Raw genomic sequence first — 23,482 nt, 5'->3', positions numbered from 1 at the left:
AATAAAGGAACGACTCCCAGCTCCCCCGTCCCCGCCGGCGCGACGGACCGAATGGTTTTACAACCGGCCATTCCGCTAAACATACACGCAGTGGGCCACAGAACCAAGCTGCAGCTGCCGCCAAACTCCCGGAATGCCCTTCAAGCCGCTGGACTACCAAAGTTCTCCCACAGTCGCACCATGCACGCCGACCAAAACCGCGTGACGACGCGGTTGAGGCCTGAGACGTGTCCTCACGCCAGCGGCTTGCCCAGAGGCCGTTCGCTCTTAACATGCTGGCTGCCATAAATTCATTCATTCCTTATTCCCGAAACCGCCGCTCACTGTGCGTTCGACACATCCGGCGTCGCTGGCGCCTGCAACGTTAACCTTGTAGGCGCATGCGCTATGAGGTGCCTTTCTCGTTCCGAGCTAGTGTTGCCACGAATAGGGCGAACGCTGGAGGTTTTTTTTTTTTGCCAACCTTGGGCAACCTTGACCAACCTAGGCCTGGTTTGAAACCGTGCGCCGGGGACGCTGGGCGGTCGCTGAGAGGCGCGCACACACGAGAGCTCGGCATTTTCTTGGTTTTTTAACTACCGGGTGGTCGCCGTAATCTTGGCTTATCTCTCTCAGTGGATAAATGCTTGGCTTGACAAACGTGCGCCGGGTACGCTCGGCAGTCGTCGCGGCACGCACACACGAGCGCTCGGCATTTTCTTGGTTTTTTAACTACCGGGTGGTCGCCGTAATCTTGGCTTATCTCTCTCAGTGGATAGATGCTTGGCTTGACAAACGTGCGCCGGGTACGCTCGGCAGTCGTCGCGGAACGCACACACGAGCGCTCGGCATTTTCTTGGTTTTTTAACTACCGGGTGGTCGCCGTAATCTTGGCTTATCTCTCTCAATGGATAGATGCTTGACTTGACAAACGTGCGCCGGGTACGCTCGGCAGTCGTTGCGAGACACGCACACACGAGCGCTCGGCATTTTCTTGGTTTTTTTAACTGCTGGACGGTCGCCGCGATGCCCGCACTCACGTGCACGCGCTCATGTAGGTGCGCGCGCTCGGCAATTTTTGGTTATTTTTAACTGCGGACTAAAAAAATTACGACTTGCTAAACAGCTTCGCAAATCGTAAAAGAGATACATCGTCATATACAAGGGTATTGCACATAGCGTGGACTGTCCACACTACGGCGGGCTATGTCTGCAGTGACGCCAATTCTTCAAGGTATACCCAAATAATGTGTCCAGGACTTCTCGTTGAGAGGATGGAGAATGCCATGGTCCAAGTATCAGGCTTAGCGTATTGGTCTATGGTGAAGATGGCATGGTATAGACGTAAGAAACGGGGCTTTTACAGCACCCAACGGTTTCATCGCCATGGGCAAAAAACGCCAAGGCGCCGAGGCCTAAGACGACAAGCTCATGCATCAGGCTAATGGGCATACGGCATAACTTTGAATTCGTTTAAGGAAACCACAAAACAAGCATCGAAACCGCATTATGGATGACATTTAAGGCACCTGTGAACATTGGGAACCCCCATCCCCTCTTCTCCCGGTGAATATTATGTTTGCAGGTTATTTATCTTTGAAGGCTCTGCAGGGCTACTGTTAGAGCAGTAGGTGCCGAGCGCAAGCGTCAGGCTGGGCAGGACCCAGCATTTGCCGCCAGAGAAGCCAATCTGTCAGTATATAAGGGATTAACTGAGGTATTAACTAAGGTATAAACCTTAACTGCACGTGAGTCAGCAACGGCGGCCATTTTGTCGTTAACTTCGCCGTTAACTTCGACCGGGTCATTTGTTAACAATACGGCCCAAGATGCAGCAAAACGGCATCTTTGGACATACTTCTGCTGCTAAAACATTGTTACATGCGTTATCTTTGATTCGCATTGGAAACGTACGTCAGTCGCGTGCAGCAGCAGAGCAGGGAGCTGAGCCTGCTGAAGTTGAGCGACTAAAACGCATAAGCAACAAAATGGCGGTGCCCATGAACCGTCGCAGTGTAAGTAAATATCGCGTAATGCGATGTACCAATGATCACGCAACGGCACGGAAAAATAGGAGAAAAGAGGTACTGTGTACCCTTGTTTATGACACTAGCCGAGTGCAAGCGACAAGCCCGCTGAGACGAGAGAAACATGTCACATTTGTAGTGGTCCACAGCTTCGCTGGAACCTCCACTTTCACGGGGCGGGATGGCGACCAATTTTTTTGCGCTTTGGTTTTCCAAGACACGAGATGGTGTCATTGTTTGGCAATGCTGCGGCAGTTCTGGAGAAGGGGCGTCGGTAGTGTGCTTGAATCTGTACAAGTGTTGCACATTGCCGGTGCACGAGTTGGGTACTGGGTGCGTCTGCCAGCTGCTTTGGTGCGCTGTTTAAATTTGCAGCAGTCCTCTGGCGTGAATTGGCTGTTAGTTCCCTGGTTATGTACCACGTCCCCTAGAGCATAGAGTTTCTCACTAGCTAGAAACTCTATGCCCCTAGAGTGTGGAAAGCTACGCTGAGGTCATGCTGCAGAGACACACTGCAGCAAATGCAAGGAGCTTTTTTTACAGCGAATTGTTTTACTGCTAACCCACTATTGTACAATTGTGCCCGCACGCGCACAAAAAACTATGTGCGACAAAAAACTATGTGCGACCCTGCGCTTTATCTTGCTGAAAGGTGGCTGAACAATGGGCAATCCCGCCTGCATTCAGAGTGTACTCTCTGATCCCAACCATAAAGCAACAAGAAGAAGAAAAAGATGATTGGGGCAGCTTCCCTCTGAGTGAGTGAAATACTTTATTAGGGACGAGAGGCCATGAGGCCCTGTGGGGAAGTGAGGATGGCGGAGGGGGGGCAGAAAGGGAGAGGTCACAATTCATCACAATTCACACAGTGTACACACTTCTAGTTTTAAGGTCCTATTCACAAGATGCACATTTCACTCTGTCAGTGGCACCAAAATGCACAGTTTGCACTGTTGACATTGGTCGTGGATGGGAATGGCCAGTCCGGGAAAGTCTGTCAGACCGCTATACCAGCTTGTACAGACCGTTTTCAAGTGCGTACTGGGTAATTATTTCTAGAGTAGCGGGGTCTTCACGGACACGACTAACGTGCTCCTCTCATTCTCCGCAGCTCTATTTTACCCTCAGTTTGAATTCTCAACCAGTTTACCATATCTGACTTGGCCAATCCCCCTGAGTGGGTACGCGCCATTGATTTTTGGTACCAACCAACCAGTCAACCAACTAGTGGTGCAAGGCTGGAGAAACAGCAGAGCTGGTGGCCCCTCTCCCTTTGCCGGAGATTCCGCTGTTGCACCTCACATGGAGTTCCACGACTGGCAGGCCCGCATCATTTTGTCCGCAGGCTTTCACATCTCTCCAAAGTTCACCTCATTAATATGCACTAGAAGCGGCGGCAACTGGCTTCGCGAACTCTGCGTTTGTAGCGTGAACTTGTTGTCTGAGCTCTCCGCTTCAGGCGTGAACGCGCATGAACTGGTGAGTAGAAGAACGTGCGAGATATCACGCCACGAATGCTAGGCAGAGTTCTCGAAGGTCAAGCTGGCCAATGCCGGATGCTACTCGTGAGGCGTACGCTCACGTGCGCTCGGTATTTTTTCTTGGTATTTTTTTTGCAAGCTCTTCACATGGCACAAGCTCACATGCAAGAATGGCCAATGCCGGTTGTTCCTCACAAGGCTCAGGCTTTTTCTCAGTATTTTTTCTGGTAACGCTATAAGGCGGAACTGAAAGCTAACAGCTCTGCTGTTAAAAAGTGTACACTACCAAGCATTGTGTGTGTGTGTGTGTGTGTATTGTGATAGGAGGAGGCCTCATAGTATGTGCACCCCTGAAAAGCGCACATACTGTTATGTGGGGGCAGGGCAAACATGAGATAAACCACGTTAAAAATGATGAGCGATCTATTTACAATATATACATGAAGGCCATGAGAGAGCCCATGCAGGCTGCAGCCACAAATGACTTCTTTGTGGTGGGGGCTGGCACGAAATGGTCCTGTTCCACGGCTCTCTTTACTGTCTTCTCGTAACATCGCCCCTTCATCGAAGCCGCCCGTCCAAATCGCGGTCACAGTAAATGTACAGCCGAGGTGAAAACGGAAGTCCTTCGGAAAACGAAAAACGGAAAACGAATCGCAAGTCCTTGCTGCCAAGGTTGACGGTCTCGGTACACACCAGCCCCAGAACAGCAACGCCTGCTGACGCATTTGAAGCAATGTCCAGAGCCTTCGATATGTGCCAAAGAACTGGGCAGGGGAGCGTCTTCGACTTCAGGTCAGGTAGCGGCTGGTCAGGTCGGCTGGCCTCAGCAGGTCATGGGCGGGGGACACAGGGCTGGCGAATGGCCACGTCCATGGCTCACCAGGGATGGGACGGGCCGACGCGTCCCACCAAAGATCGGAGCAGTTCAGGGTTCGTACAGGCTTCAAAGGCAAGAATTCAAGAGTTTTCGAGGAATTTCGAGAACCAGAAAATACCTTTTCAAGGACGAAATCTAAAGTTTTACCTGGGATAATTTATACTATAACTTTTTCAAAAACACAATGCAAAAGTTGTCTGTTGCACAATATCTAAGAACATAAGGCACTCAAGTACAGCGCCTTGTACTCTTTTAAAGGAGCTACTACTTGCTGTCTTCATGCTCTTTTGGCTTTTTAGCACAGACTCTCCCATCGACCCAGTGTCAAACAGTTTTCCACGTGGTTTGCATTTCACACGAGTCACGCTTGTTGGGTCTGAGGGAACCGTCCTTTTACAGGTCCTTGCTCAGCCACCACCGCTGAAAAGTTCACCTCCCAGGCTTGACGAACTTCAACAATGTCCATGTCCACCATTTGCCGTGCAAAATCAAACGCAAAAGGAGCATATATGGCACAGTAAAGAAGCACCAAGCGAGTGTCCACAGGCTACGCCAAAGAAAGTTGGTAGATGGCAGAACTTGGATTCTAATGGATTGTATTATGACATGGATTGGATTGAGGCATTCCTGCACCCAGTGCTGCCTCGCACCTAAAGAAAATCCGCTGAATTTGTTGTAATTTTGCACACTGCACTGAAACTTCATTGTTAAAATTTTTTTACATTAGTTAAAACTAAAAATCCATGACAAGCACTGTAAATTCTTGTGAAAAGACAGAGCCACTGATTATGACTGAGAAAATCACGGGCTTTTGAGGACCATTAAAAAGTTTCACGACTTTCAAGGCCTTGAAGATGACACTTCTAAATCCAAGAGTTTTCAAGGACCTGTGCAAACCCTGAGCTGCAATGTAAAGCAGGCAGCAATGTAAAGAACAAGCCCGTGCTCAGGCCAAGTGCTTCCGTGAGGGGTGGCAGAATGGGGACATAAATAGTCCACATTTCACTACAAGCTTGGCACGGCTGGTGTGACGAGGATCCTGCAAAGCAGCACTGTACGACTACTGCTTTTGCCATTACATCTCTGTCAGGTGTAAGAAGGTGTGAAACAGCGAGTCTTATTTCTTACTGGTAGCACAGTCCACAGCCATGCTCTTTTCAGAATGTCCTTTATTGATTTCTTTTTCTCCCTAGAGCAGCACACTATGTTGAAACCACGAAGGACTTTAAAAATCTACAATGACCGCTGCCCTCAGGAGCAATCGGAATCGAGAAGAGAAGTTCTGCAGCATCACTAGGCAAGCAACGCCACCTCAGAGAGGAGGAAACATACAAACAGAAGAGGAATACCACAGCAAACCAGCTGCATCAATGTTGGCTTCTGACAACAACACAAAAACGACAACTCAATGGGAGAAGGACTGTACAAAGGCAATGACAAAACTAACTAACATTCTGCACAAAAAAATAACAGCAAACACAAAAAAAAAGCAATAAAGAGCAAGGGCAGTCTGTATGCACTATGTAAAAATTTATCAAGATGGAAGGGACGCTGTGATTAACCTCAAAGCTCCCAACCGGAGGAGAGAAAAAAAAAATCTCAAAAGCACTAGACGCGTGGTAAAATTCAACAAAGCCAAATAAGCATTTACAGACTTAGGACGTTTCGACACTGACACCAGCTGTCTAGGCATGCTCAATCAGCAACACTCCGTGAACTGCAGAGATGGCAAGGGGTGGAGAAAAAAAAAACGTATAACCAAAACACCCCAGGTACGATCGCTCAACAAGGTGCATGTGAAACAGCAAGTCCTGTTGCAATTACGAAGAACCTACTGTTACTTTAAGTACTCCATTGTGAAGAATTAGGTAAGTTGAATTTTCCTAGCAAACATGGTGGAGAAATCGTATGCTCTACACTAAGGAAAGACTGCCGTTATAAACTTTAAAGTTACTCTTTCAGCTTTTAAAACTAACCACATAAAGCGAAATCATGATGAAAGCAATGCAACCACTCTTGACCATACAAGAGGAATCGGGTACAACACTACAGCACTTTGAAAACACTGCTGATTCGGCAGCCACCCAGACTCGTGGGTCAGCAAATAACACCGCTCAACATTTAAAAATACTACAAAGCGAAGGAACGGGAAGAAGTGCATCCAAAAGGTAATACACCCAAACGCACACCACGCTTCAAATACACCTACCCCCACACACAGCAAAGCAAAAACAAAGAAAAGCAAACAAACGAATGAAGTAATAATAATAACGAGGTGATCAACGAGGACACATTCAATAAATAATTCCACCACACGGGAAAACAAACGTCATGGCCACAACCGTACAACGCAGGTTGTGGGCGGGGAGAAACATATGTACAGCTCTCTCTGTGTGTCAACGCACGCAACGGCAGTTTTCAAGGCTTCAAAACTTTGGTAAAGAGGAGGAATATTGCGAGAGCATCGAGCGGAGAGCGCCAGGGTTCGAGCATGGGGGGTGACAACCACCGAGTTCCCTTCCTCAGCTTAGGCTTGGGAGCAGCACATCACATTTCTTCTTCACACGTACGTCATGTCACCTGTTACCACACAAACCTTCAAAGGCCTGGCACCTAATTTTGCTACTGCACAGTGCAAACTAGTGGAAACGTTTGGCTGCTATACGCACCGCATGCCACGCGCATGAGACTTTTTATCAAAGTCGGCGACAAATTTCCCCAACAGCATCAAGTCCAGCATCAAGTCCCACACGTGACCATATGGCAGACTTGCACTTCACTTTGACTGCAGCGAACAGCGCCAAAGCGATTTGCACGAGACCTTAACAGGCTGCTAGCCTTTACCACACCCAAAGCCAATTCATAAGCTTCGGGACTTGTCTTCGGCGCAGCATCAAACAGGACGCAACGTTGTTTGCTAAATGGCAAAATAACCTGAAAAAATCCTCCTAGTCAAGCAGATACTGAGATAATCTTGAAAAAAGAAATCGTCCCTGTTTGCGATACAAGATTACTAAGCGGTGCCTCTCTGAAAGAAAACATTCACGCAGTCACTATAAAGTTGACAACGCTGCACTAAGCTCAGCAAAGAAAGCCGGCGGCCTCCCCAGCCTAGCCGTTCAAAACTGGCAGCCGACACTGGTCGGCCCACAATCCGACTCTCCCTGCGTCTACCTGGCAAAATAATAATAATAAAAAAAAAGAACCACAGCAGTGGAGTAATGGCTCACGCCCGGCTACGCCCTGCAGGACAGACTGCCGGTAGAGCACTAGGCAAGAACTGCGTGTGGCTTCCTTCCTTAGCCTCATTCTCGTCGTCTTCTCCTACACACGATGAGGAAACGCATCTATAACAGTGTGCTGAAATGCAGGGAAACAAGCTGCGCAGGCCGTCGGTGGCGGAACTACCAGTCGTGCCTCCAAACACAACTCGTCGTCGCTACGGGGAGGGCGGAAATCTCCGAGGACTTTTTCCCACTACCCCCGACCAAGTTAAGCTCCTTATCAACTGTACACATCCTGGCTCAAGGTATTTTACGACGGCAAAGTTTACGTCAGACAGGCACATTGCACCAATGGCTGCAGTTGCTTCTTTTCAACAAACGGGTCACCCTAATTATCTGGTAGACTGCAATCACTAGGAAATATCCGAGTGGCTTGTGAAAAGATCCAAGAGTTAACGCAAGCTAAATGAGAAGCCAGGGAAAGCATATGAACAAAAAATGGCCGATTTATCGCGGCAAGACAGTGTCACATTGAAAGTAGTCGACGTGCTGCAAAAAAAAAATAATAATAATAAAGAAAAGTGACCCCTGAATTATTACACCACGTGACACCTGTCCCGTATGCACGAACAACTAAAGCTGCCGTGAAAGACGAGAAAGAATGGCCTGTGCACACACACACTAAACTCAACCGAGCTCTATATGGCACTAGCCACATTTGCACAGGCAAGAAGACGATACCACTTAGCAATCGTTGCAGACGTAGAAGATGTCGAATAACTCTCACTTGCAATCTTGAAATTTGACACTCTGGTTAACTCGGTGGGGTTCAAGGGAGTTCGCTTAAAATCTGAGGCGCTCAACGGAGCCAAAGTCAGCCGACGCTCCAAGCAGTGGCCTGGTCATAATCGGCTTTGCTTCGCACATTTATTCTAACTGGTCCCTTACTAGTTTCTTTTCATGCTAGCCTTCAGAGAAGTGCACTGGTCTGAAGTCATTAGGCGTGATCTTTGCGTTAATAAACATTTGTTTCATCTTGCTAGTGCTTTTGCCTGGTGCCATGCCCACAATTTTGTTTAAAGCACGGCAACTTTCTGTGAAAATGTGCTGGTGTATCGCTGCCATATCGGCATTCGTTTGAAGGTTTGCTCAGGCAAGAAATGGCCTTTTTCGCAGAAGGGCAATGCCAGCTGAGAAGCAAAAGACGGCCACGCAGCCACAGTGACAGCCAGCTACTGAAGATTTTACAGCAGAAGTTAAGCATCTAAGACTGAAGCCATAGGCACCACCAGCAGGGTTGTTTAAATGTTGCGCAACACTCAGGAAGTGCCAACCTACTGTTCAGTTTCGTTTATCAATTCATTTGCTAAGTGATGCTGTGAAGAGCGAAAGACTTTCGAACTTCTACTCTAAACTATAAAATTGGGCAAACTTTTCGATTTAAAAATTTCTTTTTAAACACTTGCACTAGAAAGGCTACACAGCAGACTCGCAGGGACGTTAGCGCAGCTATATTAAGGTTAGCCTATGCCCTGAAATTATTGCAGCCTGCTTCTACAAAAGCCTTCAAAACAGTTTTTTTTAAGGCCTACGACCCACTGACAGTCACCAGCAATGATGCAAATAATTAAATATCTTCATCAAACATGTGCAGTAGTAATTTTAGTGCTAATTTGAATGTTTCATGACTTTCAGAGACGTACTGCAGCTCTAAGCTGTATTTGTTTCGGCCATTTACCAACGCATTTATATATACACAGTCTGCTAGGTGTGTACGTGTTTGTGCAGTGTTCTAGCATCTAGCCAATGACATGCCACTCCTTGTCTACTCTTCCAGCTTCAAAATTATGATAGGCAGCTATTAACACTTTTCTGACCCTGTGGCAGCACCATTTGAAGATTATCTCATCTACTACACTGAGAAAATGCTGAGAAAATGGAGGAACCTATGGATGTATTTGAAGCGACAGAGCCTCGCACAAAGTTGGAAATTTTTCTACAGTAGCGCTCAGCTTGCACCAAACGACCTTTTTCAATGTCCTCCACTCAATCATTTCTTGTCTGCGCGAGCATGAAGGCCTAGGCACCACCTCCCTATTTTCGTCCAAGACCTCCACTTTTCCCTTCCTGTTTTTCGCTGCTTAACTTTTCACTGTAACCTTACTTGCCACCGCTGCTTCCCTCCCTGTTCTCACAAAGCAGGCATTGCGAGCCACTTCCCAACAGACAGCCAAACCACAGTCCACCAGACGACACTCTGCCAACACCGCTGGCTTCCTTAAAACAAGTCCCCACACGTCAAGCCCCGACATTGGCTCCAGCACTCCACGCTGGTCACACCAGCCACGTCACCTCCCAACAAGATCACCTCCCCAGTTCGACGTGCACGCACCGCACAACAGTCCGCCGCGCACCGCCAACCAAAACACCACCTCCTGGACACTGGGTGTCGAAAGGTCTTATCACTGGCAACGAGCGAAACGAAGATCTCCACAGAAGATGATGCGGCAACAGCATCGACGAGCACTGCGCACGCGGCAAAAGTCTGCGCTGCCATGCCCGAGCGTCAGCCGTCCCTGGTGGAGGAGAGTCCGTGCACCGTGGTGGCCGCCGATTGCCGGCCGTCGTCGCCGCCGGCCCGTGCCACCGGTCAGCACTTCTTGGGCGGCTTGACCCCCCGCTGCGTGAGCCCCTCGAAGCGCTTGAAGGTGTAGTTGATGAAGACCCAGTCCTTGTAGCCGGCCTCCGCCTGCTCCTTGCTGGGCGTCACCGGGGGCGCGCACGCTGCGTGGGGGCAGAGAGAGGCACAGCCATCAACGCTGGAACCATTTTTCCCCTTCCCCAAAAAGCACGGTGCATTTCCTTAGAGCCACTTGTGCAAGACAACCGATCAAAAGTTTCTTCTTCTCAAAATGAAGTCGTAAGAAAACTGCTCCTGGCAAACAACAAACATCAACATTCCCTTTCAGCTGCCGGAATGTCACACTTTGGGTTGACAGACAGCATTGGTTGGGATAATGGTGGCCAACGGGGAGAGGCGAATTTTTACTGCCTTTTCTGCAGGCCCGGAAATTTTCACATCTTGCAGGGGGATTATCAGATGTGTCGCACACATATGCGCACGCAGACACAAGCATACACGGAAGGAACACACTTCCACATTTACAGGCACCGTAAACTTGTATCTAAGATGGTCACGATGTTAATGAAAAAAACGTGTGTGAAACGATGCGACAGAAACTTGTATTAGGTAGTATGATATGACAGGAACACCGATATTGGTGTTAAAAATAAATATAGCAGGAAAGCAGCTTTCATTTCAAATTTGAATGTCAATGAATGAGAGGTTTACACAAAGCAGAATTTTGTCCCCTGTTTGAAAAGAATGCTGCAGCTGTGTACGCATAGTGTGGAGACTCTATAAGGTCCCACTGCAACACACATAAACCTGTGGGGGAATGCAACAGGAATTAAAATGATCCGTCTCCCTGCTCACAGAAAGAGGCCTAACGCATTAACGTGTTATTTTAGTTCGGCCTCATCTAGCAGATGTAGCCAGAGTACTTTGCAGGGTGAACTGAGAGAAACTAACTGCAAGCACTGGATTTCGGACTGCAGTACAGTACAGTGCAGTGCAGTGCAGTGCAGTGCAGTACAGTAGAGTACAGTACAGCACAGTGCAATACAGTCGAGCTCACTTATAATGGCTGCAACAAAGAGTGTGGAGTGACCATCACAGTATTCACTAAGGTGTTACGTCTCAGACAGAACGAACTGGCACTGCATACGCCCAACCATGGCAGGCACTCACGGTTGCCACTTTGAACAGCTTTTTACATACATGCGAAGTGCCAGATGTACTTCACACAACCACAGTTTCCTCCTCACGAACAGCACTGATAGCAGCCAGCAAAAGCAAGTAAACCACGGGGAACGTGAAGGCGAAGGCCTAGCTAAGCCATCTGTTGATGTGCTGTTGAATAATTCTCTGTTGAACTGTGCGGCCGCGCCTGCCACAGCTTGGTCAACGCCCTGGACTGCACCGTGTGAAGCTTGTTTGGCTCGCCTGCCATCTCCAGGAGCCTCCTGTTTGCCCCCGTCAGTACCTGCACCTCTCAACAAGGTGGTTTGTATTGCACGTGCGGTAACGACCTCTCTTTGCGTGCGAGCTCTGTCACCCTCACTGAGAACTCTCCTATAGCACTGTTCCCCTTTCCTGGCATGCGCTCTGATTTTCTGTGCAATTCTGTGTACCCCACGACGACTTTTTTTGTACCTCATGCACTGCCCGAAACATAGACATCTGAGACTTTCATCTTAAAAAAGGTACAAGAAAACATGAACAAAAAAGAATACCTCACCATTATGGGTTCTACGTGCACCCCCACCCCTTCCTGCACTGAGTGAGTTTTCGTAGATGAGAGATTAAAGGGATGCGTGTGGGGAAGATGCGAGATAGGGGAGATGCGCAAAAAGTTCATACACCCGCGAAGCGGGTGTCTGTCTACTCGAGCCCAGCCGTGGGCGGCAGCAGAACAGTGGCTTTAGCATTTCGCATTTGTGTCCACCCAAACGTCTCTTCATCAGTTCAGCAGGGCACCTACAGTAAATAGGAAGGGGAAAAAAAACGGCATGCTTCTGAAAATAGCAAGCAGTTTCTGCATTTTTCCGTTTTGGCTACCCTTTCAGCTACCACGGTGCTGTGGCGCTTCTCTGGCATTTTTCTGGACGAGGTGTTCCCGAGAAAAGAGCCGTACATGGGGAAGAAGGCGCGAAAGGAGCGTCTGCTTATCGGTTGCTGGGTGCGCAGGCCCTCTGCGCAGACAGGAAGCAGAAAGCTGTGATTGGCTGCAGCTTCAAAGTACACTCTGCCGTTTTCGGTTGCAATCGCCGCAGCATCTCACATCTAGGCCACGCCGATTGCCGGCGACAAGCCGTTTTTACGACGCCGGCGACTCGGCGACTGTGGCTGGGCATCAATCGCTGCATCTTTGCCGACATTTCGCTGCAGGGAGGTTGGTCTTAAAATGGTTAAAACCATGTGGCACAAACCGAACCGAAAACACAGAGTGTTCTACATGTGCCAATTATACACTGCCGTCAGTCGTGCTTTTCAAGTATAAACGTGCCATTCTTCACGTTGTCACAGAAGGTTTGCTACTGCACTTACTGACAAAGTCAGGTGCCAAAGTTTTTTCGGTGCTTTAATTATTTCTTCCCAGCAGCAGTTTCCGTCTCTGATACAAAAGTATGCACGATGGCAGTGCATTGTGAGCAGTGAGCCAATCAGGGGATGTCGCATGGGCAGAGTCTTACTAGTTGTGCCACTGGGGACAAGTGCACCAATGGCGGCGTTTTCAAAGCCTTCAGAGCAGCTAAGCTTCTCTGCATAGAGGGGGGGTTTCAGGCTTACTACCAAAGCCGACATTTGGTGGCAGCTTTCACTGTGGTGCAGATGAAGATTGATAGCACAATTTTTTCTCACATTACGAGTTATTTTCTTGCCCGTATAACTTTGTTCTTGCCAGAAGTCCTATTCTGGGCAGCGGTAGCGGGCTCTACCTGGAGCCACCTGCACCACTTCATGGCTTCAACCAGCTCAACGTCTCTGTGCAAATGGTGTACCAAAACATGCCCATAACATTCATCTCGAACTGTGGACACAACAAACTAATTCAGCCCAACCATCAAGTCTGTTATAAGTGGTCTTGACTGTAGCCCCCGTCGGCCAGTCTGTCCCACACTGCAGATTGCCAAAGGGGTTCCCACCAGTTACACGAACTGATAACAAGAGTGCCGGCACTCACGGATCTTGAGGTCGACGTCGGGGAAGTCGTCGAAGTTGGAGGTGTCGTCGATGCTCTTGACCTCCATGGGGATGGCGGCGGGCCGCTCGCGGATGTGCTCCCAGTCAACGCCGCGGAAGAAGGGCTGCGCCCGGATCTGGGCCAGGCCGCCCTGGGCGCCCACGCGCCGCTCGGCCTCGGCGCAGAAGCCCTGCACCAGGGCGCGGGCGTCCTCGGAGATGGGCACCTCGGGGGGGAACACCAGCGTCTCCCGCCACGACATCACCTTGCGGTACGTCTCCTGGGGGGTCTCCGAGCAGAAGGGCGGGTAGCCTGCAAAGCAATCGATCGGGCCAAAGCGATCGCTTGGTCTTTACCATCATCGTCATCATCCGACTTGGCATTCTTTTTCATTGCCACTAGCGCAGTGGAACAGAATGAACAGCCTCATACGAGTTTCGGCGCACTCAGCGTCCCTTTACGAGAAATAGAGGAAGAAAGAAGGAAGCAGCACGCACCGATGAGCATCTCGTACATGATGACCCCCAGGGACCACCAGTCGCAGGAGCTGCTGTAGCCCGTCTGCAGGAACACCTCCGGGGCAATGTAGTCGGGCGTGCCCACCGTCGAGTAGGCCTGTAGGCAATGGGGAGTAAAGGGAGATTACAACACGGCCCTTACAAAGAACCTACTGTAGAACACTCTCACATGGGCATGATGGAAGAAGGAGGCACTAATGCTGGACGCAAGCTCGCACCACAGTTCTCAATCTCGTCGGACATCCACTGAATCGGAATAAATGTGCAACCACACACGAACACTCTGGTGACTAAACAAAACCCTCTGAAACCTGATTCCCATTTTTTTGCGAGCAATATCAATGGCCTGCTAACACTCGCATATTCATCATGGAGACTTTCTCAACAATTCAATTCAAAGGTGCAAATTTTTCAGTTCTGCGATTTTTTTCGCAAATTTTTCAGCAAGCGAAGCAGACAGGTTACGATTGCGTGCTTGAAGAACTCACACTAATGTTTGCCCAGGATAATGGAGTTAGGCGCAATTCCGACAACAACTTGCTATCAATCGAAATTAAGTATACATTAAGACAGTTATTTTTCCGTCAGAATAACTGCCCCTGTAGCAATCTTTGGCATTGCGAGTAAAAAAGCGGGCCAGTGATTTACAAAGCTAGTTGCTCGTACGATATCAAAAAGCAGCTTTGGTTAGCCAACGCCTCGGCTGTCACATCGCTCTCTTTGAAGGGAATAAACCGCAGGCGGGTGGAGATCAACCACTATTTTACTATACATTACGTGCAAACAGCTTCGTGAATATCAGCCCAGTAGCTTTTTTCGCCTTGCTGCACATTGAGAATCGAATGATAAAATGATCTAAAACTATAGGCCACAGCTAAATGATGCACTAAAACACGAAAAAAATTACCTATCTACCGCTGTTTTCTACTTTCACTGGAGACATGTGCTGCTGAAAACATTTTACCAGTCATGTGATTGGGTTGAGTCATTTTGGGGCAGCTTTTGGAGCAGCCAAAACTAGGTTTTGGAGCAGCAAAATCGGCTTTTGTAGCAGCCAGAACGAGCATTAAGATTTGGGAAATATTGCTAGAAGGGGAGCAAAACAGCCGAGAGGAGCCCCAAAAGCAGCATCCTGGGCACACAGAAATGTTTACACAAGTAAAATGCCTTCGGTGCAGACGAGTTTTTGCCGCACAGATGTCTTTTAGCAGTGACCATGAAATGCCTCAAGACAAGCACCGAAAGAGTTTGTGCGAGTGTGTACATGCATTCACTGCATGAGCAGTGAATGCATGTACATGATCATGAAAGAAGTAGTTTTATTTAAAAAATGACTATCGGGGTAGCATTCCAATCGGTAGGCTACAGAACGTTTCATAAAACCATAATGAACGAAACAAGATAATGTGGACAGTTTGATGTACGTACAAAACATTAGAACATTTTGAAGCAAGAAACAACTACATGGCAATAAAACACAACATGACTAGAGTAAGCAGAACATGTAATGAAACAAAACAGGAACTTGTGCTATACCCATGCTTCTCTGGTTAAATATGCATGAAAGTAGAACTACCGTGACTAGTCCAAAGTTTTCTTTTGTGACATTTTGTCTAGTGCTGCCGCACTTCTTCTTTTACCCCCAGCTAGGAGAGACTGTCCCCTTTCGACATCACCGAAGCTCTTAGACTTTATGCCATGGCTAATAGCTCCGCATTCACCAGCATTTCTTTTGCTGTCTCCACTTCTCGCAGGAGCCCGACTTGGCCATTGTGACTAGGAACAGCCTTGGCTGGGTCAAGCCACCACTGCTTAGCTGCCTGAGCTTCTTCAGCTGCAATGCGCTCTTGGTAGTTTTCGCTGAACATTCGTACTGCTCTCAAAACCTCTGGTGTCACATTGAAGTGACTTGCATCTCCTTCAAAGCGTTTGGAGAACGAAACGGTGTGCCTGATGCCATTGAAATTTTGTATCGTCAACGAAGCCCTTTCATTAAGGTGCCGGTGGTACTCACTGAAGCCCCTTTTCACATCCGCCTTTCTATGTAGAATGCAGAGCAACGCCTTCACTAGCCTGGCCAAGAGAGGGAATTCGGCTTTGTTTTCAGCCTCCTTCTGCTCAAAACTCTGCTGCCAATACTCGTCAATTTCTGTAGATGAATCTGATTCAACATGTTCGAGCTGGAGGAGCGTGCATTCATCCGTTAAAGTAAAGGCACCGCAGAGTTTGATCACTTGCGGCAGCCAGGTAGCTAGTGCCCTAAAATGAGCGCAAGAGGACTTCTCTTCCTTCAACTGTGGGCTTAACTATTTCGTTACGGCGGAAAAACGGCCGATTTTGAGTGCTTCCACAAAACTATTTCTTTCTCTTAAGCTAGTGGACACATTTAGCATTGCTATGCATGGAATTGTAGCGTATAGATTGCTCTTACAAACACATAACAGCAGTTTTGTGAAAGGTACAATTACTTACAGTGTATTAGTCAAATAATCAGAAAAAAATGCACAAAAAGTATACACGCAACATATATAGGCGATTGTAATGAGCCTAAAAATTATTTTAGGAATTATAAGATATACAAATTGTTCCCACATTTCTTGGCTATGATTATATCCCCGCTGTACACCAAGTTTTGTATTTTTGTGGGCCCATCAACCCAACGGAACTGACGGCTGTGCCACTCCTCGAAGCCACTTGAGTGTAAGTCGGTCATGCATCCAAGCACACTTTTTTGTGTTCTGACACAAAATACTTTTCGCTTTAGTGGTAAAAAACCAGAAAAAAAAATCCAGCACTCTTGAGAAGTGTCGCGCATCGCTCCATAGCGGTAATCTGACACGAGTGCCAGGCTATCATGAAGGTGATAACGCGATATCACGCGGCGCATTTCACAAAATATCCCCACTGTACATTGTCCAGACCCTACACATCAATGTGTAATGCCGCAGTCGTCAGATAGGAAGCCCGTTTTGTTTATAAATACAGCCCAAATACAGCGGACGCCATTTTCACACAAATCGCCACTATCGCGGGTTCAAATTTCACTCTTGCCGCGGTCTCTGCATGCTAACTATCAACAAAACGTAATAAAATCAAAAAATGAGTTGTCAATAAATACGCTAGATGGCGATAGTCGTCCGCCAGGCGTCGTTTTTAGCTTTCACGGGATGTTTGAAATCATCAGAACTCCGTGTCTGATGGACGCCGTTTTCACACAACTCGCCACTATCGCAGGTTCAAATTTCACTCTTGGTGCGGTCTCTGCACGCGAAATATCAACAAAACATAATAAAATTGAAAAATGATCGGCGTTAGTTGTCCGCCAGGCACCGTTCTTAGCTTTCGCGGGACGTTTAAAATCATCGGAACTCCGCGTCCAATGGCCTATGGTGCCATAAGAAAAGAGTTAAGAAGCGCAGGCTCTGCAAAATGGCATTGTCAAAAGGCAGCCGCGACAGAATGTACTGAGTGCATTTTATATAAAAGCTTATAGCGCCCAAAGTAATTGTCCACTTCTCTCCGGGTTCCCAAGAAGAAATTGCATGCTACATGTCCTCTCCGACTTCTACACTCGCTTTCCGATTTGCAGAGGACTAGGTTTGCAACAACGGCAACTCTCTGGCTTTCTTTGAGCGGTAAGACTCTGTCTTTATGAAGCGCCCACCCAGCTGTGAAAGAGGGTCACCTATGATGATCATTGAGTAGGTGGACCAACGGCTAACTTATTTGAAACAAAGACAAAAAACTCAGTGAAAATGTCGACCACATTCTTCACGAAGACTAGCTTTGCAAAGAAAGTTTTATCAGAAAATGCTTTCCTGAAGCGCTCCTGTAGCGTTACTCCTGAACGACATGTTGAGTCAGACAAGATCACTTTTTTCGAAGCACAACACTGTTTAATAAACTGGCTTACAGCCGGTCCCAAATTAAGCCATCTTGAACTTTCGTCCCTTTCCCCTTTCCCGCTAGCTACCCTTGCAATGCCCTCTCCATTTCGACCCCTCGTCACGTGAACTCCTGTTAAGTTTTATTCAAAGCAGATAGTAAAGCGTGAACCGCATGGTGCGTTTTTACACACGATTCGTGCGTGCCGGCGTTGTGTGCGCGATATTTTCACGCCCGCATCGACGATATTGCGCCCGTGGCGCCTTCTACCTCGGGCAGAAACTGACGCGCGGCGCGCGCGACAGTGGGAGGAGCTTGCCGACTTTCCCCAATGGGGAGGTGCGCGCCTCATGGTGGAAGTTTCAAACCGCTCGAGACAGCCAGCTGGCTCAGACAGAGATGTTTAGGCTTTACTACCCCAACAGATATTGCGTGGGTGCTTTCCCTAGCAGCGCGGATGACGTTTTATAGTACCGTTTTCGCCCACATTATCAGCTCCTTTACCGATAAGCAACTTCGTGTGTGCTTTGAGCAGCATTTTAGAGAGCGTTTAGAAGCAGTCGCTCCAGATCCCCACATTACTTCGTGGCCGAAGCCGCTGCCATGTTGCCGCCGCCGGCTGCACCGCGCGCAGCGTGCGGGTGTTCTGCGGCAGCGTCAGCGCGCCTGTGGCGTGTGCGGCGCGTTTTCACGACCAGAAAACACTCCAAAATTTTCTCCTCTTCCTCTTCTGCATAAAGAGCACGCCACATCGAGGAAGCCCGGATGGCCCGCAGATCAAGCACCCCTCTTCTCCTCCATGCAACCATGTGAGTGCGTCGTCACCCGTTATGTCGCGCTCCACGGGATGGCGGCACTTGTCCGTGCTAAGCACGACTGTGAAACACATGACTGTGTTTCACGTTACGAACTCTTCGCCGAACACAAAGTATTGCGTCAAGTTCACTGCGAGTGCGATCAATAACATCTCTGTTGGCGTCACAGTTTAGAATCGGATTGTAACGGAGCAGATGACGCACGCCGGTGTCTTTTTTTGCTTCGGCGTGCGGCCGCGGTGGCCCAGGCTGCGCCGTGTCCGTGGCGCATCGGCCATGTCTGTGGCCGTTTCCAGTGTTGCCAAGCGAAGAAATTGACCGCTAAACTTTTCAACGAATACCGTCTATACTAAACCCTGCGCTCTACAAAAGTAAATATTTCATTTGGAAATTAAAAAAATCAAGTTTACTGTTTTTGAGAAGAGCAGTTTCGGTAGCTTCCGCACTTCGCAAAGACGACAGCCGATATTTGTGCAGATGTATTTGTTAACACGAGCAAGGCTGATTCTGGTTAACTTAGCGAGTGAGGCAGAAGTCGCACAAATGTTTACACCCGCGTGTACAACAACACTAGTTAGGTCGCAAAACTTTAGACATGTCTAAGGGATGGAGGTGGCGTTGGCATAGCCCAAATATTGCAAATATTGGACGTGGAAGTGCAAGTGGTCAAGAATTTATAAAAGATCCTTTTTTTCTGTGATACAGATGCAATAGGAATGACAAATGTAAGGCAAGTTTGCGGGTCGCGCTATTTTTTTTTTAGTAGAAATATTATTTCCAAGTAAAAGGAGTTTTGCTAGCTCCAGGACGTTCGCAAGCGCGCGTATAGTTTGTAGCCTTCTAATCTCTTTTATTGCACTGAAAAAAAAAAGGCGGATATTGCTACCTATGCGGTTAGCTGGAAACGTGTCATGGCGACGGCGGTACAGCGCGGTGGTGTAGCAGAGAAACCCCAGGCGAATGCATCCCTGCGCCCGTCGAAGCGCCTTGCAAGCCACCAGAGAAGCATGAGCTCCATGGGACAGGTTCCCCAACCTCCATCACAGGCCACTAGGAACTTGTTTCAGCGACTCTCCACCAGGTGCAAACATCGTCTGCATGGAGCTACTTCGAATGACGATACCTAGTGCCCCGTGTGCTTACAAAGCTTGGGATTTCGCCAAGGTGATTTTAAAAGCTTTGACTGCTCATTTGAATCAAATATGGAGAAGGAAAAATTTGAGTGCAGTTGGCCTTTAAACAATTCTCTAAAACATTTCAAAACAACCAGGAGTGTGGGTTTGAAGGGCTCTGGTAGCGCTGAATACTTTTTGAGGTAGCTCCTGTGCCTGCCAAGTTACAAGCACGTGGAGTCTTTCAGCAAGGCGTTTGCAAAGGAAGAAACTGTATGAGCTTCCACAAAAGTGCATGCGTCAGTAGAAAGTGTGTTGCTGCCACATGCCACGACGACTGTTTCAGGGCTCAGGGCGAGAGCAAACAAGATTGCCGGTAACCTTCAATTCAGGTTGTTCTCCGGTCCAGAAGTTAACAAACCTTTGCGAAGAAGAAGTTTGAATTCTGGAAAGAATAACGCTCTACAAACAAGATTTGTAGTTCAGCTGTACTGACACCTGCACCACATACCCCTTCTCAATAGTCACTCATGAAATAAAAAAGGGGGCTATTGTGAATCACCCCAACGTGCAAAATTGTACAAGTGAAAAAACAAAAACTGTTGTTTTATGCATCAAAGGTACACCTGGCAAGACACACTGGAGGGTGACATGCTAATTTACGTAATGTGGGGACCCTTCACACGTGCTGAAATACATAGGCATTTCTGTCTTTTGCCTCCATCAGCAAGGTATTCCCCAATTGTGCAAGCATAAGCAGAAGGGCTCCACTTTACTGTAGCGATGATATTAGACAGTTTTAGTTGAGCATACACAGAGAGTTGCGCGCGCACGTAGGGGCAGCACAGCGCGCGCAGCGAAGTTCTCGTGAAGAACCAGTTTTAGTTGACCGCACACAGAAGTTGGTGCGTGGATAAACCAGTAGCGCCGAAATGCGCGCTTTGTGCATCACGCAGTGCCACTGAACGCCAGATTGGCGAACGAAAGAAGTGGTTGTCGGCCACCGCCAGACGTAAACCTAGCCAGAAGAAGCCGTAAACCAGTTTGTGGGGAGACGCCGTTCCTTTGTTCCTTTCGTTCACGGGCGAGAGAGACCGGAAAGAGGATGGGAGGGGCCTCGTGCACGGCCCGCAAAGCCCGCAAAACCCGCAACGCAAGAATCCAAAACTTGCGGGCACACGCAAAGTGCGCAGCTCCGGCTTACATACTGCGCATGCACTCTCGCGCCTCCGCAAGTTCTTTGCATGTGCAGAGCTGCTGCGTGCGCTCAACTAAAACTGTCTATTCAGGGAAGCACCGCCCTTTGCCTCTTTCGTATTCCATTAGCAGTTGTTCACTATCTTTGGTAGCAAAATATAAATATTTGAGCGTCATAATTACTGCCGACCCGGGCTGGAATGAACACGTCGTGCACATCCAAGGGAAAGCCATGCGGAAACTAGGATACCTAAGACGGTCCTTAAGAAGACTGACACGTGAAATAAAATTGCTGGCCTACAAAATGTACATCAGATCGATTCTCTGGCCTACAAAATGTACATCAGATCGATTCTCGAGTACGCTTCTGTCGTTTAGAATTCATATACAAAACTTGACACCACCAAGCTCGAAAATGTTCAACGCAAAGCAGCAAGATTTATCCACAACTATGGCAGCTGAAAAACATCGCCTAGTACTCTTTTGCGAAGCGATGAATTAGACAGTCTTCAACTCCGACGATATCGTGAACTACAGTCGAATCCCGCTACAACGAAATTGACGGGACGTGCGAAAAATTTCGTTGAAGCGAAAATTCGTTGAGGCGAAATCTGCCGCAACACACCACGGAAAGGCCAGAAAAATAGCCCCGTATGCTTCCGCATTATTGGCAGCATAATACAATGTTTAGAAAAAGGAGTGACGCGCAATAACGTCATGTTTATTCGGATAACAAAGATACCAATGGTTATCTGTTCTTTCACTGCACGCGAAGAACGCGTTGCGGAGTGGGGTGAAGAAATGCAGGCGCAAAACGTATTGCTGTACAACAAGGCGTGTCCACCGAGCTGATTACTTGCAGATAGCTGCTAGGCCGTCGGAAGCCCCCCTCTCACTTGTAGCAGGAGCAGTGCCGTTATCTTATCATCTGACACAGCGCGGCAGCTACTGATCTTGGCAGGTTAGACGCGCGCGCTTGCATTTAACACAACTGCGCGCTCATGACTAAGATAGGATGACTTGGCTTCAAGACCAAACACGCAAACATGATTTTTACTCTGGGCTATTAAGAATGGTAGAAGGAAAACGGCAAGGACAGCTGCTCACAACGCATACATGACGGCGCCGCGCCAGCAGCGGAGCACATTTGTGCGATTTCAACTGGATACGGATTGGCTGTAGCTCCGGCTTGGCGAACCGGGCCTGCGCCTCATGTAAAGACGGCCAGCCACGTCGTTATCACCATCAAACAATGGCGTCCGCCTATGAGTTTTTTTTTTTTTTTGTGGCGGTGTGGCCGCACCGCGCATGTTTTCGGTGAAACTAAGCGTCCTGAATGTATAAAAAGTTACAGATAGCTGGCGCTATGCTTATTTTATTGTAAAATAATTGTTCAAACCCAGCCCAAATCATCGAAAATTTCGTTGAAGCGAAAGCAAGCCTGACACATGGTTCGTTGTGGCGAGGACTTTGTTGCATGGACTTCTATGGCTGGCTGACGGGGAATTGGAAATATTTCGTTAAAGCGGAAATTTCGTTGAAGCGGCGTTCGTTGTAGCGGGGTTCGACTGTATATAAATAATTGTACTTGTTGTAACATGGCAAACTCCGAGAAAATACAACACAAGTACGTTGAACATGCTACTCAGCGATTCACACGTGTACAACATTCTAAAAAATTTCCCCGCATTTCCCCGAGGGGAAGAATGTGAAAGTGCGAATGCATGAGTTGAATTTGCGCGGTTCGGTAATGTTCGCGAAAGAGAGATCACACACACACACACAACTACAAAGAAAGAAAGATGCATTTATTCACAGACACCTATTTGTGTTGTCGTTGTACTTGATTGCTAGAGCGGATCTCAGCTTTGAAATTTCGTGTCAGTACTCCTTTAAGCGGGTGCATTAGCCCTTCTCACGCCCGATTCCTGGCCAATCCCCCACGTGGGTATGTGCCATGTCAGCGGCCAGGCAGCGCGCGCCCATCTCCCCCCGTTGCCAAGGAAGACGAGGAGCGCGCGCACCCGCAGCTGTTGCTATGTGGACGGACGGCGGTCACCGGAATTCAGGGTCGCTTATAAAGTGCATTCGCACTTAAAAGATTTAGGGAATACTCGTGTTGAAGAGAGGCTTTTAAACATCCTTTCTACCCACATACAATCCGCGAACGACATAGACTGCCTCCTGAAATTGTGGAGCGTGACAATGTGCAATCTCTTATGTCCGCGATCAAGAACCACATGCAGTTCGACATTGCCCCTGCATTTGTATAGTGTTTAGTCGAGCCTGTTTCACTGCTTTCTTTGTTTGTACAGTGGTTTGCAGTTCATTCTAAATAATTTGGCTTTGCTTTTTTTCACTTGATGTTTCTCAATGTTCTGTGTTGATTTGACGACACATCGTGAGAAAAAGTGTTATCTTTGAACTTCCTTTTTCCTGCATTTTTTATTGCTGTTTTTAATTTGCCGCATGTGAACAAAAATTCGTTCGTTTGGATTGTTGTTTGCGCGTTATTTATTGCGTGTTAACTACTGCTGTTCCCTTTTTTTCGTATAGA

The 23,482-nt window shown here is 48.1% G+C and overlaps 1 protein-coding gene across 7 annotated transcripts in view; it reads right to left on the bottom strand.

Moving 5' to 3' along the window:
* Positions 1 to 5,518: 5,518 nt before the first annotated feature.
* The window catches only part of Trc (Serine/threonine-protein kinase tricornered), a 114,099-nt gene continuing 96,135 nt past the window's right edge, over positions 5,519 to 23,482 (bottom strand). For all 7 annotated transcript variants that reach the window (XM_077704911.1, XM_077704912.1, XM_077704913.1 and 4 more), the window contains 3 exons: positions 13,896 to 14,013; positions 13,399 to 13,710; positions 5,519 to 10,375 (listed from right to left, as the gene is read on the bottom strand). In XM_077704911.1, coding sequence (XP_077561037.1) covers positions 10,242 to 10,375; positions 13,399 to 13,710; positions 13,896 to 14,013 — 564 coding nt within the window. In that variant the 3' untranslated portion in view covers positions 5,519 to 10,241. The remainder of the gene's footprint in view (positions 10,376 to 13,398; positions 13,711 to 13,895; positions 14,014 to 23,482) is intronic.

Source organism: Haemaphysalis longicornis, unplaced genomic scaffold (genome assembly GCF_048455015.1).
Source record: "Haemaphysalis longicornis isolate Haplotype H1 unplaced genomic scaffold, Haemaphysalis longicornis Haplotype H1 scaffold_3, whole genome shotgun sequence".
NCBI classification, from domain to species: Eukaryota; Metazoa; Arthropoda; class Arachnida; order Ixodida; family Ixodidae; genus Haemaphysalis; species Haemaphysalis longicornis.
The sequence above is the reverse complement of the archived record's forward strand: the minus strand, read 5'-3'. Positions and strand labels throughout refer to the sequence as shown.